The sequence below is a fragment of the Mesocricetus auratus genome, unplaced genomic scaffold (assembly GCF_017639785.1).
Source record: "Mesocricetus auratus isolate SY011 unplaced genomic scaffold, BCM_Maur_2.0 Super-Scaffold_4256, whole genome shotgun sequence".
Lineage (NCBI taxonomy): Eukaryota > Metazoa > Chordata > Mammalia > Rodentia > Cricetidae > Mesocricetus > Mesocricetus auratus.
Genome location: NW_024429182.1, coordinates 80,741,723 through 80,758,995, shown reverse-complemented (window position 1 = coordinate 80,758,995; position 17,273 = coordinate 80,741,723). Strand labels below are relative to the sequence as shown.

Below are 17,273 nucleotides of genomic sequence, written 5' to 3'. Positions count from 1 at the left end.
TCCACACACTGAAGTCTTCCGACACATCAGGCCCTTTGAAACTGACATTCCTTAGACATTTTAATGTATTTCTTTTCTACTCACTGTACAGACCAAGGTTCTCAGAAGAGAAGTAACTTATCTGGGGTCATGTATTAAGGGTGCAACTTAGAACTGAATCCAGTTCTTTTGTTTCCACACTTTGCAATTAAACCCAACTCTTCAGATCAGAACTGAAGCTCACACCCACTGGCCAACAGCTTATTTTCATTCCTCAGAGTCCCACGGAGGGTCTCAACTCCCACTCCACTCTTCCTCAGTGGTGCACATCACATCAGGGCTAACCAGTTAACCAGTGTGAAAGTGACCGCTTCAAGCATGAACTGGAGACCTGACCAGAATGGCAAAATTCAGTTCCGTCCAGGATGCTGGAACCTGTGTGAGTTGGTCCACTGTCTCTTGGCCACTGAATAATGAGACCAGTGTTTTGAGAATCTCTGCCTGGAGGATTTCCTTTCTGTGTGTTTAGCGTGAGTTCTGTTCTAGACACCACTGCAAGACCTCCTGGTGCCGAGTCCATGTGGTGTGTGTGTGGTGGGGGGCACAGGAGTGCATTAGTGAATGCTCAGAGATGGGATCTTGCAGACAAAGGGGAACTTCCTGTGGCAGGTGTTATCATTCCAGGACCTCCGTGCTGTGAACAGAAGAAGCAGAGAGTCTGGGTGAAGATTCACCTACTGCAGTTAAAGTCCCTGCACCACTTCTCTGGAGTAAAAGTCCTCTCCAGCTTGCCAAGACAGCTCTCTGATCTTCATCTGGGTTTCATCTGACACTGGTCTGGGGAGGGCAAACTTCACTTAGAGACCGCTCCAGCTTTGCATGTTGGACTGCAGGATGGTCCCTAGGATAAGTCATTTTTATCTCCCACCGTTCCTCAGGGGAGAGGGAAGGAATAGAGAAGAGCAGAGAGATGCTTGGTCTGGGATTCTGTGCATGTTTCAAACCTGGCTTCATTTATTGTCTGCTCTGTGACCTTGAAGAAGTTGCTCAACTCCCTGGAGCCTGGATTCACCTTGACTTCACAGCTGATAGAGCATAGAATGTGCGTTCAGACGATAACTCGAGCTCATGTTGCTATCACTGTGCTCTGCCAGCTGTCCCTTAGTTATCTCAGCAGTCTTTACGTAGGGGTGAATATTAAGCCCATTATCCAGGACAGGAAACAGACTCTCAGAGAGGGTGACTTACTCTCTACAAGGGCATAGCTATAAAGCAATGGGGCTGGAATTCAAAGCCAGGTATGTGCTCACACAACTATATTCTAACATGCACAAGTACCAGCCTGGGCTTGGGGTTTGGACTTTAGTGCCCTGCTGAGCTGACCCAGGAGACTAACTCTCAATGCAAAAAAATTTAAAAAATGGATATAGGCTGCACTATGCACATCAAAGAACTTAATGAAATCTCTGCTACCCACACTAATTCTCTAATGCCTTTTCATCCATTTAGAGCCCGAATGTCAGAAAATCATTAAAGATCACTTGAAACACTTCTACCCTAGACAGTATTCCATCCCCAGGGACTCTAGCTGCTTTCCACGGTGCTGAAAAAAGACCGTCTCTTAATCTCACCATGCCCCTACTTTCCCCATGGTGCCTCTCCACGCTCCTTGATGCCTCCCCATCTCTCATGGTGACTCCACTCCTCATTGTGTCCCCCCATCCTTCATGGTGTCTCTCCAGAATCTCTGTGAGAGTTCAGGTCCCAGGGTACCTACCACTACTTGGCCGGTACCACATCTGCACACAGTCTTCCTCTGAGTCTGTATGGATGCCGTCACCAGGCTGGTTCCTGTCCCAGTAACTGTAGTCATAAGGAGAGCCATCCGTCCATTCAAACTGCCCTTCCTGGAGTCCACTCAGAAGCAAGGAAGTAGAGAGGAAGACCAAATACTGGGTCAGCTCCAATGTAGGTACAACGTTATAGTATTTCATTCCTGCCACCTTGCATCAAAGCTCTTACTTGTAATGTGTACTATTGTGGGATATTCCTATACAGTGTGTGAATATATGTTGCAGTGATTGGTTTCACAGAGAATCTGGCTGGCCAATAGCTGAATAGGATAAAGTTAGTCAGGAGAGCCAAACTAAAGAATGCTGGAAAGGAGAAGGGTGGAGTCTGGAGTCCCAAGCAGATTCAGAGAAGCAAAATGGGCATGCCATACTGAAAAAAAAGGTACCAAGCCACATGGTAAAGCATAGATAAAAATATGGATTAATTTAAATGTAAGAGTTAGCTATTTACAAGCCTGAGATATTGGCTAAGCATTTGTAATTAATTTTAAGTCTCCATGTCGGTTATTTGGCAACTGGCATATGGGAAAGACATGATTGTCTGCATACTATCACTGTCAGTACTGCTCTTCACAGATACCCTGTTTGGCCGTTAGCATGTGAACTTGACTTTCTTTGTCCTACTACTCTGCACTGCAGGGAATGTCGTCCTCAGAAAACTGGCACATGGATAGTTGGCCCAGATCCATCAGTGTTGGTACCCAAGCCCAGGATGTCTTGACTCCAGTACCCAACACCTAAGCACTGTCCTTTCTCAGTCAGTGAGACTTACTCTTTCTCACTTCCTTTTATTCAAATGTCCATGCTTTTCTTTCCTGGTCTGGAATTACGCCGTCCTATTGCAAGAGATGTCCTGCTGGAAATCTGATGGGTGCTGCAGTGTTTGTGCAAACCAACTGCAGAAAGAATGACACCAGCAGCAATGGTGCCATCTCTTCTGGTCTTTAGAAAAGTACCTCTTGAAGCATGAATGATTCTGAAGCCCTTTCTATACAGTGGGATAGTAGAGAGGGGGCGGTCGGAGCTCAAGATCTCCCCTCTATTCACCTTCCTTGCCGTGTGACTTGGGCACATTACTCAACCTTTCTGAGACTTAGTTTCCCATTCAATACAGCAGGGTGAATATCCTGGAGAGGTTTGAGGGTTGAGTGACTTTCAAAGTCTTTTCTCTTTCTTTCTCTCTCTCTCTCTCTCTCTCTCTCTCTCTCTCTCTCTCTCTCTCTCTCTCTCTCTCCTTCTTTCTTCCTCCCCCTTCCTCTTTTCTTTTTCCTGAGACAGGGTTTCTCTGTGTAGCCTTGGCTGTCCTGGAACTCACTCTATGACCAGGCTGGCCTCATAGAGGTCTGCCTGCCTCTGCTTTCCCAAGTGCTTGGATTAAAGGTGTATGCCACTACTGCCAGACTATAATACATACTCTTTAAATTATAATTAATGTTGTTCTAATCCTATTTCATTTATTTTTATTGGTTAGGATGATTTTAATTAAAAAAACCTCCCAAGTCTCTGGGAAATACTCTAAAATATAGTTAAAACTAAGCAAGAGTTTTAGTTGCACACTTTAGTTGGCACACAGTGGTTCCTTCAGCAGAAATTCCCATACCATTTCACTTCTTCCCCCTTTAGAAGTCCTTATTAAAAGGAGGACACTGGAACAGAGGTAAGGGGCTGGCATGATGTCTAGACTAATTTTAATGCTGCTGCTTTAATAGGCAACATTTGTTTTATTACATGTTCATTTAGTCATTAGTTTTATGGTGCTGGGGATGGAATCCGGGGCTTCTGTGGGCTCTATCACTCTCTCTCAAGTCCATATTACTAGTTCCTAGTTTTTGTTCGTTTATTTGTTTCAGGTTCTAGGGACTTAACCTAGGGTCTTCCACAATAAAGAATGAGCTCAGGGTGAGCCCAGGCAACCAAAAGACACTTCATCTCCAAAGAAACACTGGGCTGGGGCTGTCGCTCAGTGATTAAGTTCTTGCTTATCTACAGTGTGTCGAGCCTTGGGTTCAGTGATGCTGAAGGGGTAAGAAAAAAAAAGACCCTCATGTATCTTGTTTCAGAGAATCCAAGTCAAAACAAAGGCCTTTTTTTTTATTATCCTCTATGTTTTGGTCACACCCACTTCTAGGACTAACTGGGACAGGTCATTGTCACACCCACTTTCAGGACTAACTGGGACAGGTCAGTGTCTCATTCTCTTCCATGGTTGACTAGGCAGGTAGGTGTCTATGTGCTGGGTGCATAGCTGTGACCTAGCCTTGCTAAATGAAAGTGGAGTCTTGGCTTGAGTTTCTGCATGGGATCTGGTAGCTGTGGCTTCCTCAGCTCACCTGCCTGTGGTCATGAAGGCCCATCCAAATGTCAGCAGGGATGTCAGGAGCACAGCTGTTCACCAGGTCATACACAAAGATGTTCTCATCCCAGCTGTGGATGCAGGAAACACAGCAGGAGTTACCACTGCTCCTTTCCATAGGATGGAGTCTAAAGCACACTTGTTATTGTTTCTGGGCTAAGTAAAAAAAGAGGACAGGGTGTAACTCTGCTTTCCTTTTCTGTTCTCTTCAGACTTCAGTTAATTAACTAACTGTTATGTTTTATTGTGTGTGTCTGCCTGAGTGTATGCACATGTGTGTATGGGTATGCACACTTGTTTATAGGTGCAGCAGCCAGAGAGAGTCTCCCTCCACCACTCTCTGAGTGATACTCCTTTGAGACAGTCTATCCATGAACCCGGGACTTGTGCTTTCATGGCTAGGCTGGAAGCCAACAAGTGCCAGCAATCATTCTGTCTTACCATTCCTGGAACTGGGGCTAGAGGCATTTGTTGAGGCACTTGACATGTTATGTAGATGCTGGGATCTGAACTCTGATCTTCCCAATTGTGGAGTGAGTGCTCTTAACAACTGAGCCATCTCTCTAGTCCTCCAATCATTCTTAATTAGGTCAACTCTATATGGCCATCCATGCCAGCTTAGAGAAAGACTCAGCACAATACTAACTACCACTTCAAATACACTACAAATGATGTGTGTTATATTGAAGATAAAAAGAACAATGAAAATACCACACATTGTATTGTGTATACTGAATGACTAAATGAGATTTCTAACACCAACTTTTGTTTTCTCTCCGAGACCCAACTTGCACTGGCAGTCCTTACACAGCTTCCCCTTGCCTAATTTTTTTTCTCACATAGCACCACTAAAATATTTTCTGTCTGTCTCTCTTTTTTTTTCTGGGAAATTCAGCTCTAGGCTTGAAGTTGCTTAGTCCAATCAGAGTCTTTTTGGGGGAGTTCCAGCCTTGATTTAAAAAACTTATCAACAAAGAAACCAGTGGGGGGATCCTGGTGTTTACCCATTGTCTAAAGCAATGAAGAAATAGAGATGAATGAATGGAAGGACAAAGAGATGGGTGAATAGATGGAAGGATGTAGGAATGGATAAATGGATGGATAATAGCTGAAGGATGGATGATGAATGGATAGAAAAATAGAGGAACATAGGGAGGAAAGGATGAATGGATAGGCATAGTAAGACAGGCTCACAGATTACAAGTACTCATTTATGTTAGGAATGTGTTTCATGTTATATAGCCATGGATTCATTTCATCCTTACAGCAAGCTAGACTTGGAGCAGATGCGACTTGCTGTCTGCACCAAAGCCATTCCCATAAGATGATTTCATCTTACTACTGTAAATGTAAGAGCCTAGGAAGGCATATTTCTTTCTCCAGTTACCTTTAAAGTTAGCACTGCCAAAGGTCCCAGCTCAAATACCTAACTGGAAGGCACAACTTCCAGGGAGTGTCTGGGAAGCGCTTTTCTTCCTGGCAGAAGGAAGAAGATGTGTGGAGAAGGCCCCAGTCTTTGCTCTGTCCTTCCTGTTTGCAAACTTTCTTGAAGAAAGTCAAGGTAACTGCTCACCCAAAGCATGGCTCACCTAGTGCCTTATTATCAGTGAGCCCAGAAAAAGCCACCAACTGAAGTCAGGAGGGCAGAGGAAGGATGTGAGGGCAACAGACAAACGGCAGCACAGGTGACTCAGTTGGTCACACGACCAGATGGACAGATCCCCCTGCCAAGCATTTTCCATCATGGGTAAGAGGTGAACTTCAGTGCATCAGGGAAGTCTTTACACTAGTCCTGGACCAAAGGTCTACCAGCCCCCATGAGCTTGTTCCAAATGCATTTGGAGGGGCTCCCATTCTGTGTGAGTATCCACCATGGGGTGTGTCTCACCTGGAGAGGAGGTGCTTGCGACTTCCACCTTGTTGAGGAAAGGCCTCTCTGGCTTCTGCCTTGTTGCTAACTCCAGGGAGCCAACCTGCAAGCTTCCAGGAAACTCTGTCTCTACCTACCTCATGCAAGAAGTCCTGGATACAGATGTGTCAGATGCAGATGTATCTGCCCTCCCCTCCCCGCCCCATCCCGCCTAGTTTCTGAGGATCAAACTGCAGTCGTCAGGCTTGCATAGCTGGTGCTTTTGCCTACCAAGCCATCTTGCTGTCCCACCTATTCCTCTTCCACACGTGTTTATTAGGTCAGCCGTGTCACTGGATCCAGGGCTCTCATGCCCTGCAGTTCATGGCACAAAACTGGCCATTATAAAGTTGATTCTCCCAGCATGCTCTCTGTTGCCACCACTGAGTTATTTGCCCTCTGTTTCACCCAGGATAACTTCAGTGAGAAATTGTGCTGGGTAAAAAGTTGTTTCCACGACCTGAGCCAGAGACCAGCTGGAGACACCAGACTCCAAATCCTGTCCCCAAAGGACACTTGGCTAGGCCACAGAGGCCTGAGTAGTTCACTCACCTGTGAATAGAGGCCAGCTTGGCAGATTTCCTACCAACAGTGAACTGAGAGCAGTGCAGGTCAGCCTCGGCCCAGGTCTTGTTGATGGGGAAGAATCTGTAGCAGTGACCTTTGAACTCTGTCCAGAACAGGGGACATAGCAGGGTCATCTGGGGCACCTCTGACAGGACTGGGGATAGAGAGAAAACGGAGCAGGAGGAAGACTGGTGGTGCTCACACTGTCTCTGCCGCTTATTATACACTTTTAAGAGGAAAACACGTCCATCGTGATTAACACAGTTCCGTGCCTGAAGTCTAAAAATACAGGCACACCCCAAGGCTACATAGAAAGAGCCTGTTTCAAACAAACGAAAACCAGAAAAGGGGGCTATTTTAAATATTTATGCATTATGCGTATGTATATGCTGTGCCTGTGTAGGTGCCACAAGTATGACAATGCCCACTGAGCCAGAAGGGGGCACTGGCTCCCCTGGTGTTGTAATTACAGGTGGTTGTGAGCCAGCATGTGGGTGCTGGGACAGATCTCTTAACTGCTTAGTCACTTTTGCAGCCCTTATTAAGATTGTTTTAAACAGCTCTTGAATAGCCCCTAAGTAGCCTTCCTAGACTTTAGTAACTACCTTATTTTTGGATAATGAGATTCCTCCCTCCCTCCCTCCCTCCCTCCCTCCCTCCCTCCCTCCCTCCCTCCCTCCCTCCCTCCCTCCCTCCCTCCCTCCCTTTCTCCCCCTTTCTAAATAAAAACCTACTAAGGACAATACAGAGACAACGGTTTTTATGCAACAAGGTTTGTCAGTGTTTTTGGTGGTTTTCTGAGGAGAGTACCGGATGGCTTTGATACAATTTCTAAATTGTCTCCTGAAAGCAATTTCCCCTCTCACTGTCATGGCTGAGGGGACTCATCTCACTCTGCCCTTGCTAGTCTTTACTGCCATCATTTCCTTGGGAATCTTTGCAAATTTTATAAGCAAGAAATTGTACCTTGTTTCAATTTACAATTCCAGGCTATCTGGCAAGTGTGTGCATTTACTGACAAGTTAGACGCAGGGCTTTTTATCTTTTGCCCATGACATTGCTGGGGTCAGAATCCGTTGTTAATTGTGAAAAGTAACACATTGAAAACAACAAGGTTATGGTGCTTGAGATGATAAAGTTCTCTCAAGTCTTGGTTCCTCTTTAAACTTCTTGGGGGTGTTGTTCTTGGAAACAGAAGGTGGCTGTTGGGAGAGGGAGACAATTGAGAACCTTCCGTCCACTAGGCTGGGAGACCCATGCAGTGAGCAGCAGGTCTCTGGATGCCTACATACTGGCCACTGAGCAGCACTCCCCAGACACCTGTGTACTGGTCAGCTCTGTGTCTGACCTGCTGTGAATCATGGGCACAATCTCCTCTTTCTCAGATGCCTGCAGACACCTGGGGTCTCTTTTGTAGCAACCCAGACCATGGCCGACTGACTCTGAGAATCATAACATAGTGAATGGGGGCTGGGGAGATGGATCAGTGGGTAAAGTGCTCTCTGTGCAACCATGAGGACCCAAGTTCAGAGCCCCAGCAGCCACAGAAAAAGCTCAGCTTGGTGATCCATGTTTGTAATCCCAGTGTTGGGGTGAGCGTGTAGAGACAGGCAGATCCCTGGAGCTTGCTGGCTAGCCAGTCTAGCTGCATAGGTGAAGCTTCAGGATTAGTGAGGGACCCCACCTCCAAAAGGACCTGGCATTGTGGCACATACCTTTAATCACAAAACTCAGGAGGCAGAGGCAGATGAATCTCTATGGGTTCATAGCTTGTCTGGTCTACATAGTGAGTTCCAAGCCAGCCAGGGCTACATAAGAAAGAGATCCTGTCACTGCCCCCCAACAAAGCACAAAGTGGAGAATAACAACTCTTTTTTTCACACATTCATAGAGCAACAGCATTCACAGAGCATTTATTTGTTTATTTGTGTGTATACATAGGTGCACATCCATATGGAGGTCAGAGGACAACTTCAGGTGTGGTCCTCAGGAACGCCATTCACTTCCTTTGAGACAGTCTCTCATTGGTCTGAATCTTGCCAGTTAGGCTGGGCTGGTTGGTCAGTGAGCCCTAGGGATGCCCCTGCCCCTGCCTCCCCAGTGCTGGGATTACAAGTACAGCTACTACATCTGTTTGTTTAAATGTGGTCTCTGGCGTGATTGAACTCAGATCCTCTTGCTGTCAAGTAATCATTTACAGCCTGAGCCATCTCCCTAGACCCCATGGAGCATTTCTGAAGTGCCAAACAGAGAGAAACTGAGGCTTCAGTAAGATCAGCCTGGCAAGAAATTGGTAGAGACCTACAGATTCCAAAGACTTCCTTTGCAGCATCGCATACTGCTTCCTCAGGGGGCATCAGCAGGCTGAGGATGCTTCATGGCAGATCCCCAGAGCTCATGCCCTCTGCTCTCAGGTCGACTCACATCCTACCATCCTCAAATACCTAGTCAGACCTCTGTGGGCATGTCTCTTGCCCTGACTCTGGCTAACTCCTGTTTCTCTTCTAGTCTCAACTGCAAGGAGGCTCTGGGTACTGTTTCAATCAGGGCTTCTATTGTTGTGATGAAACACCATGATCAAAAGCTAGTTGGGGAGGAAAGGGCTTATTTGGCTTACTCTTCCACATTGCTGCTCATCACCAAAGGAAGTCAGGACAGGAACTCAAACGGCATGGGATCCTGGAGGCAGGAGCTGATGCAGAGGCCATGGAGGGTGCTGCTTACTGGCTTGCTCCCCATGACTTTCTCAGCCTGCTGTCTTATAGAATCCAGGGCCAACAGCTCAGGCATGACAGCACCCACCATGGACTGGGCCCTCCTGCATCAACCATTAGATAAGAAAATGCCTTACAACCAGATCTTATGGAGGCATTTTTCTCAACTGAGGTTCCCTCCTTTCAGACAACTCTAGTTAGTGTGTCAAGCTGACATAAGACCAATCAGATGGGAATCTTTGGAAGTGCTTATGCACCCTGACTCCCATATGCACTCAGGATTCTTGTCCAATGCCGCCCCTGTTTGGTTAATAACTGCAAGTATTTATCTTTTCCCAGCATCTTGGCACACAGGAGTTCTTAGGACTTAGATTTAAGCATTTTTATATTAACTATGGGTTGCATGCATATGAGTGCAGTGTCCTTGGAAGCCAGAAAAAGGCATTGAATCCCCTAGAACTAGAGTTACAAGCAGTTGTGAGCCACCTGATGTGTTTGCTGAGGTGAGAACTGAACTTGGGTCCTCTGAAAGAGCCCTAAGCTTAACTTCGGAGCCATCTCTTTAGTCCAGGTTTTGAATGAATACAAGCATGTAGCAATGTATTAAAATGGCACTGAAGGGCTGGAGAGATGGCTCAGTTGATAAGAACACTAGCTGGTCTTCCAGAGGTCCTGAGTTCAATTCCCAACAACCATCTGTAATGAGATCTGATGCCCTCTTCTGGCTTGCATAGATACATGCAGGCAGAAGGCTGTGCACATAATAAATTAACAAACAAACAAAACAGCACTGAACCTTCTAGCCTGATCTGAGTTTTCCAGATTACTCTGTTCTATCATGTGCTGAGCACTGTGCCATGGCCTGGACTCTCACTGGCCATACAGACTCTTGGGAATACTTTCTCAATTACCCATGCTTGAAATCTGGGAACTGCTGGTCTGAAAGTAGGAAGATGACACCTGGAGAAGGAACTTCCTTTTCCTGTCCCCCCTCCTTCCCCTCTTTTCCTCTCCCTTTCCCTCTCTCCCTTTCTTCTCTCTTTTTCTTCATTCTTCTTGTCCTTCTCTCCTTTCTTCCTGCCTTGGACAGAGCTTGGCAAAGAATTAATAATTAATTAAATGAAAGGTGGCTGGGTGGGAAGAGGAGGAGGTAAAAGCCCTTGGTCTCAAAGCCTTCTTCCCCAAGGTAGAAAATACTTCCGGAACTACTTTGCATCTTCCCAATCTGGTCCCTTTGAGGTTGCTTCCCCCCACTAAGGAAAAAGGAATTTCTGCATGCCTGGGTTGAAATAAACCAGAAAATGGGGCTGTGGCAGGTCACTGCCCAATTTCTCTCCTTCCATCCAGGCAAGAAAAAACCATTAATTGGAGGGTTGGGAGGCAACAGAATGAACCCCAGCTGTCCGGTGTTTCCCCTCTCCCTTTGCCTCTGGAGCTTAGAAGCTGGGGTTAGAAGGGTTTTCATCAACTGGACCTCTCACGAGCCTTTGCTGGCCTATTTGTCTTCACGGGCATGCCTTTGGATTTGCACATTGACCTTCAGAAAATGATGGTAATGCGAAAACCAGAACCAAACTTACTGACCACTTACTGTGTGTTGGGCACTGTGCTGCGTTCTTTGAACGTAGTATTATTTTAATCTTCACATCCTACCAGGTATGTACTACAGTCACTGCTACTTTACAAAGACACTCAGAACACACAGAGGTAGATGACCTTGTTAAAGGTCACAGTATTGCTCAGAGGTAGCCCATGGCGCCCAAGATATTTTTTTTAGACACACACACATACACAGAGAGCGAGCACAGAAATAATGATAGCATTAATATTTAACTTGTGGATGTGAGGCTTGCAGGCAAAATTGGAAACTTATTATTTGTTTACCTCTTTGAGGGAAAGAATTAATGGCTCTCTGGTCCTTGTCAGAAAGGACCTTACAAGTAGTTAGGGTAGAGCACCAAAAGGGGCCCCCAGATGGGTAATGGCAAGGACTGCTCCTAAAGCATTTAAACACAGAACACAGGCCGGACTCGAAGATCTGAGGGGCTTCCTGTAACAGTTAATGAATCAGCAGAGGCCTGGATGATGTTAAGAGTCAGAGAGTGCTCCGGGCAGCAGTCATGGAGCAAGGAGAGGGCATGGCGCAAGCAGAGGCTGGTGTGTGTGTGTGTGTGTGTAATGGGAGTGGTCCAACAGGCCTAAGAATCTGAGAAGGAATCCAAGGTGAGGCTGGAGGGAGCTGTGGGGGATAGAGGGAGAGAGGCAGACCGGAGATACAGGACTACAGGACAGGAGGAGGAGGCTCGTTGCTCAGGAAACCAAGAAGCCAAACTGCTTGGTCTTTTTCTCAATTAGCAACAGCCAAGGTCTCCCAGCTGGGGGTGTGTGGGGAGGGAGTCAAAGCCTTTGGGAGCTGAGTTTGTTCTGGGATGAAAACACATCCTTGGAATCCAGCTCTCCCACTTTGAAAGAATAAATTGTCACCTTCCCACTCAATCTGGCTGTGAGCTTCCCTGGCCCCCCTCCAGCCGCCCACAGATGCAACACTCTGCTCTCTGCTGCCTCCTGCAGATGCACTGCTCTCCTGCCTCCTCCTCCTGCCCAGATCAGCCTCTGGACCAGACAAGGAGAGGAGGTAGGGAGGCCCTGAAGCCACATTCACCTTCCCCATCCCCAGAGTGGGCCCCCAGCACTCCTGGGATTTAAAGGGAAGTGTCTTCCAGACTCCAGCAGGGTAGAGGGCTGGGCCACCTTTATCACCCTCCTGTTGCCTCTCTGGTCTCAATGCACAGCAGTCCTTAAAGCAAGTCTTGCTCTTTCCATCTTGAGCTTTGCCTTTTCTTCCCTGAGACACTCTGGTGGACCCAGAGCAAACCATTGCTTAGATTGATCCTAGCAGGAGGCACTTACTGGGTGCTTAGTGCTTGATTCCCAGAGGCAGCCCAGGAGAGATATTAGACTCATACTTTGCAGACAAGGATTGGAGAGGCTGCTACTTGTTCCAGGTTTGTTACTCTCTGGAACTCCTAAGCCCTTTAGTGCTGCTGGAAGATGTGGTTCCAAGCTCATGGTTCCATGGCTCATTGGTAGAATAAATACAGTTGAACTTCACGCCTACAGGCTCTGGTCCATGAACTTAACCAATAGTAGAGAGAAAGCATCTGCGGAGGCACCACACCTGTGCTGAGCATAGACTTCTGGATGCTGGGAATCATGCCTGGGGATTTACAAGTGTTAGGCAAACATTCTGTGAAGCCCCCAACCTTTGGTTCATTCAGATAGGGTCTCACTCTGTAGCTCAGGCTGGCCTTGGATTTAAGATTCTGTCCAAGATTCCTAAGTGCCATAATTGGGGGTTAGACAGTTTTTCTTTTGTGTCATCTTTCTCTACACAATGTAACCCAGAACACAGGAAATGGACATTGGTTAGATGTAGCTACTGCATCCTTCTACAGCAGGGACCCAGCATCGGAGAATTTTGGCATCTACAGGAATGCTGGAACCAATCCTCTGCAGATGGCTGAGGGACCACAGTATGTTAGACACCAAGTTATCCAAGATTTAATGAAAGAAATCAGCATTTACTGAGTTCCTATATGTTCCTAAGTGTGTGACATGCTGTTCCCACATGGTATTAGTTATTGTATGCTAAGGAGTATTGCAAAGTAAGTGTAGAGTGTCCTGTGACTACAGAGGGGGAGCAGGAATGGCCAGAGTGTCAAGGCAAGCTCCAGGATTGGGTCTACACTAGGAGGTAGGACTTCTAGTTGCTTGAGCCTCTGTGGCTCAGCTGAGGAGCTTGGACTCTGGCACTGTATGACCCTGGTTGGAAACTGCTCCTTGAGCCTCAGTTTTATCCAGAAAATGCGCATGGGTGGGACTGGGGAGATGACTCAGTGGGTGAAGTGCCAGCTGTGCAAGCATGAGGACCGGAGTTCATCAGATCCCCAGCACCAATGTAAAAAGCCAGGCATAGTGATATAACTCTGTCATCTCATTGCTGGGGAGTTAGAGACAGGCAGATCCCTGAAACTCATTAGCCAACTAGCCTAACCGAATCAGTGAGCTTCAGGATGAGTGGGAGACCCTGCCTCAAAATAAATAAACAAATAAATAAATAGGCAGAGAGCAACTGAGGAAGACACCAAATGTCAATCTCTGGTCCCTACACAGCCTTACACACACACACACACACACACACACACACACACACACACACACACACACACACGGCTTGGCTGAGTACTTGCTTCCCTGCAAAGATGCCTAGGCAGAGTGAGCGTCCTAATAGACTTCAAGTATTACCACAGCAGAAGCAGCAGCAGTCTGGGCCCCAGAATCTTCCCAAAGCTAAGAATGCAATGCCATGTTTCTGGAGGGTCAGGAGAAGGTGGAATAGCTCGACTGATCCCCTATCTGTACCCTGGACCCTTCAGAGGCAGGTGCTGAGTTTCAAGTCACTTTGTCTTGATGTCACATGGAAAGTTCTGGGTTCAGGAGCTGGGGGAAGGAACCAGAGATAGCTGAAGAATCCCAATGGTAATTATCTTTGTTATTGCTATTAGGCGCTAGCTCTAAGTACTCGCTCAAATCCACAGAAGCAATGAGATCAAAGGCAATTTCAGAGGAAAAACTTGGGAGAAAGTCTAGTTTGGTTAAATCCCTGCAGGTATGTATGAAGGATATTTTCTGCAAGAAAGCCCAGGACTGATGCTGAGCATATCTGTGCATAGATCAGCATGCTTAGGGGATGGATAATGAAAAGTGGGAGCTGTGGGAGAATGGCTGATGGATGCTCTGGACAGCTTTATATAGAATAACCAGGGGTATTCAGAAGAGGAAGGAAACCAAGCTCATTCAACACAAGAGGACTTTGGGGTGCACATCCACCCTCAAGGTTTGCAAGGAACCACAGAACCCCTATTAAGTCCTCTCAAGTCACCAAGCAATGTATGCTTTCATGCTTGCAAGTCAGTCTCTTTGTGTTGATACCATTTTCCTAGAATCCTAGTCTGGGTGGGGAATCTGGGGAATGCAATAAGTGCTGTGTGAACAGTGATGATCCTGGTCAGCAATCTACAGCCTCAGTTTCCCCGCTGTAGACCTCGGTCAGCGCACCCTCAGTGTGTATAGTGCGTCCCCCACTCCCTCCGCTCAGTCAGTCTGTAGCTTCAGTCCCTCCCCACACCCTGCTGTAGACCTCGGTCGGTCTGCCCTCTCAATTGCTGAGGTAGGGAAAGATTGAGTAGAATGGATTTCTAAGTCAGAGGTCCCCAAGATTTCTGGGTTTCACATGATCCTGGTTTGCCCTGTCTATAAAAGAGGGTGGTGCATGGGACAGGGGTGCTGTCTGGAAGTTCCTGTCTCTGATGAATCCTGATTGTCATAGTGTAACTCTCCTGCCTGTAGCATCATAGCATCAACAACTTCAATGACAGATGTGCTCAAAGAAAAATGCTATTTTTTTCAAATGCTTGTCATGGGGCCAGCACCTTATGAGCACTGCCACCTCATTATCACCCCAACCTCTGGTGTGCATGTGTGCATGTGCGTGCGTGTGTGTGTGTGTGTGTGTGTGTGTGTGTGTGTGTGTGTGTGTGCGTACGTGTACTCAAGCATGTGTGCAGTGGATATGTGCGCGAGTGGATTCAGGTGTTCATGTGATTGAAGTTGGGTTTCTGCCTCCCTCACTCTCCATCTTGTTTTGTTTTTGTTTTTGTTTTTTGATGCAGGGTCTTTCACAGAACCACAGCTCACTGATTCAGCTGGGCTGGCTGACCAGCAAGGCCCAGGCATCCTCCTGTCTCTGTTTCCCCAGCTCTGGGATTACGGGCACACCATAGTGCCAGGCTTCTAATTTGGCTTTAGGGATAAACCTTAACTCCTTATGCTTATACAGCAAGCACTTCCAGCACAGGCTAAGAGACACATTTCTGCAGTTTCAGGCCCCCGTCTGTGGGTTCTGCATTGGCAGCCCAAGCTGACTAATACACACAGAGCTTGGCCAGGTGAGTCAAGGCTACCCACCTTCCTATCAGGGGATTGCCAAGCAAATAAACAGAAGAGTGGTTAGTGAAATCAGAATTTCATATGATTTTAGTATAAGTTTGTCCATGCAATAGTTGAGGTACACTTAGACTAACAAAGGATTTACTAGTATCTGTCTACTGGCATTTTATCTGGTAACTTTGAGCATCCCACACTGTGACAGCCAAATAACTGGCCTTATGACAATCTCCATATGGAGATTTCATTTAAATGGTGATGAAAATAACTGGTCTCCACCACAGGGTTTTTAAAAAGATTACATAAAGCTACGATGAAAATACTTAGAACTATGGATATATAGTTAGGAAATTAGTGAGTCTTCCCTCAGAATTGTGGTGTTTGTGTACACATATATACACATATACATGTATATATGTATTTAAGATAGCATCACATATTACCACAGGCTAGCCTGTCACTTCATTTGTAATCCATTCAGGCTTTGAACTCTCTGTCCTCTTGCCTCAGCATCCTGAATGCTGGGTTTACAGACACGTACCACTGTTCTTGGCATTAAGGGATCTTTTAAACAATGCTTGAAAAGAACTTGGTGGAGGTTTCAGATAAGAGCCATGCACATGTGCACAAGGAGGTTCAGGATGCTGCCCAGCCTTCGAGCAGTTCCCTGGTGTTAGTGCCCCAGCCTCCCCTTTGCAATATGGAAGAATTCAAACTCACTGACTGCCTCTCATCCCACAAATGGTATATAGGGAGGTCACATGCCCGAGGTTTATGAGTCCTATTTCCTGGGGACATCCCACAAAGCACATAGGGATGGATATCACTGGAGCCAGACTGCCAGGGAGATCAGTAGAAGGACAACTGTATCCATCCTACACTTCTATTTCCAGAGCACCTGCATCTGAAAGTTCCGCGGGAATGGTTGGTATTGCCAAAGTTGGAGTTGGGGGAGGGTCCTGGAGATCAGATTTCTAACAAAAATACCATTTTCCATTTCCCTGTGGTACCTGGTACTGTGCTAAGCAGTTTCTCCACAACCTGGAGGAGGTGATCTTATGGCCGCCCCCACCCCCACCCCAGCACTCTGGAGCAGGAAGCAGGAGGATTGAGATTTCAGTACAAGCCTGGGATAATAGCAAGATTCTGTCTCAAAAATAAATGACTGAATAAGTAAAATTTAAAGGGAGGGAGGGAAGGAGGGAGGGAGAGGGAGAAAGGGAGGGAGAGAGACACACGGAGAGAAAGAATCCAGTCTCCCAGGTTACACAGCCTGTAAACTATAAAGCTGGGGTTTGAACTTTAAGGGTCTTGGGATGCTCCCTTGTTAGGGGCTGAGGCTGAGCTATCAGGAAGGACATCTTAGCCCCGCCCTGCAATGCTCCCCCTCAGCGTTCCTGCAGCCCAGGCAGCTGGCCTCACTAGTGAGCCTTCAACTCCCTGGAAGTGACCTCCCCCAACGTGCCCTTGTCCCTGGTCCCCGTGCTCACCTGAGTAGATACTGATGTCAGTGTGTGGAAAGGCCCACGCTGACAGGAGGGCCAGGAAGGCCACAGCCCGCAGTCCCCACTTCTGCATGCTGAGCCCAGAGGACACTGCCTCTGGCTGGAGCAGAGCACCACAGAGCTTGGGTGCCTGATGGCTTTCTAGGTTCAGGCAAGGCCTCCGACAGCTAAGGCGGATGGGATGGACCCCAGTCCCTCCTTCTCCTGTCTCTCCCCTACTCCTCTGCATCACTGAACACAATGCAGAATGACAGCTAAGAGCAAAGCAGTGCCCCAGTGCCGTGGGAACCCCGGAGCCACTTGAATTCCCAGCTCCCAGCCATGTCACCTCTTCTTTGAGCCTCAGTTCCTGCCTCTGTGAGACAGGATCATGAGGTAGGTGGCCAG

General features: G+C 47.1%; 1 protein-coding gene across 1 annotated transcript; it reads right to left on the bottom strand.

Moving 5' to 3' along the window:
- Positions 1–50: 50 nt before the first annotated feature.
- Positions 51–16,959, bottom strand: Clec19a (C-type lectin domain containing 19A). The gene is made up of 5 exons (XM_005075746.4): positions 16,872–16,959; positions 6,647–6,887; positions 4,163–4,256; positions 1,757–1,886; positions 51–673 (listed from the first exon to the last, which is right to left on the bottom strand). Exons 1-5 carry the CDS (start codon positions 16,957–16,959, stop codon positions 594–596), a joined length of 633 nt encoding a protein of 210 aa, XP_005075803.1. The 3' UTR covers positions 51–593.
- Between the last annotated feature and the right edge of the window lie 314 nt (positions 16,960–17,273).

Bases quoted from the DNA above. Each gene is read 5' to 3' on its own strand.
- Clec19a (XM_005075746.4), bottom strand. From the start codon at position 16,959: ATGCAGAAGTGGGGACTGCGGGCTGTGGCCTTCCTGGCCCTCCTGTCA. The intron at 4,257-6,646 runs GTGAGTGAACTA...CTGCATCCACAG, and splicing joins AAGCTGGCCTCTATTCACAG to CTGGGATGAGAACATCTTTG. The intron at 674-1,756 runs GTAGGTACCCTG...TTCTGTTCACAG, and splicing joins GTGGTACCGGCCAAGTAGTG to CACGGAGGTCCTGGAATGAT.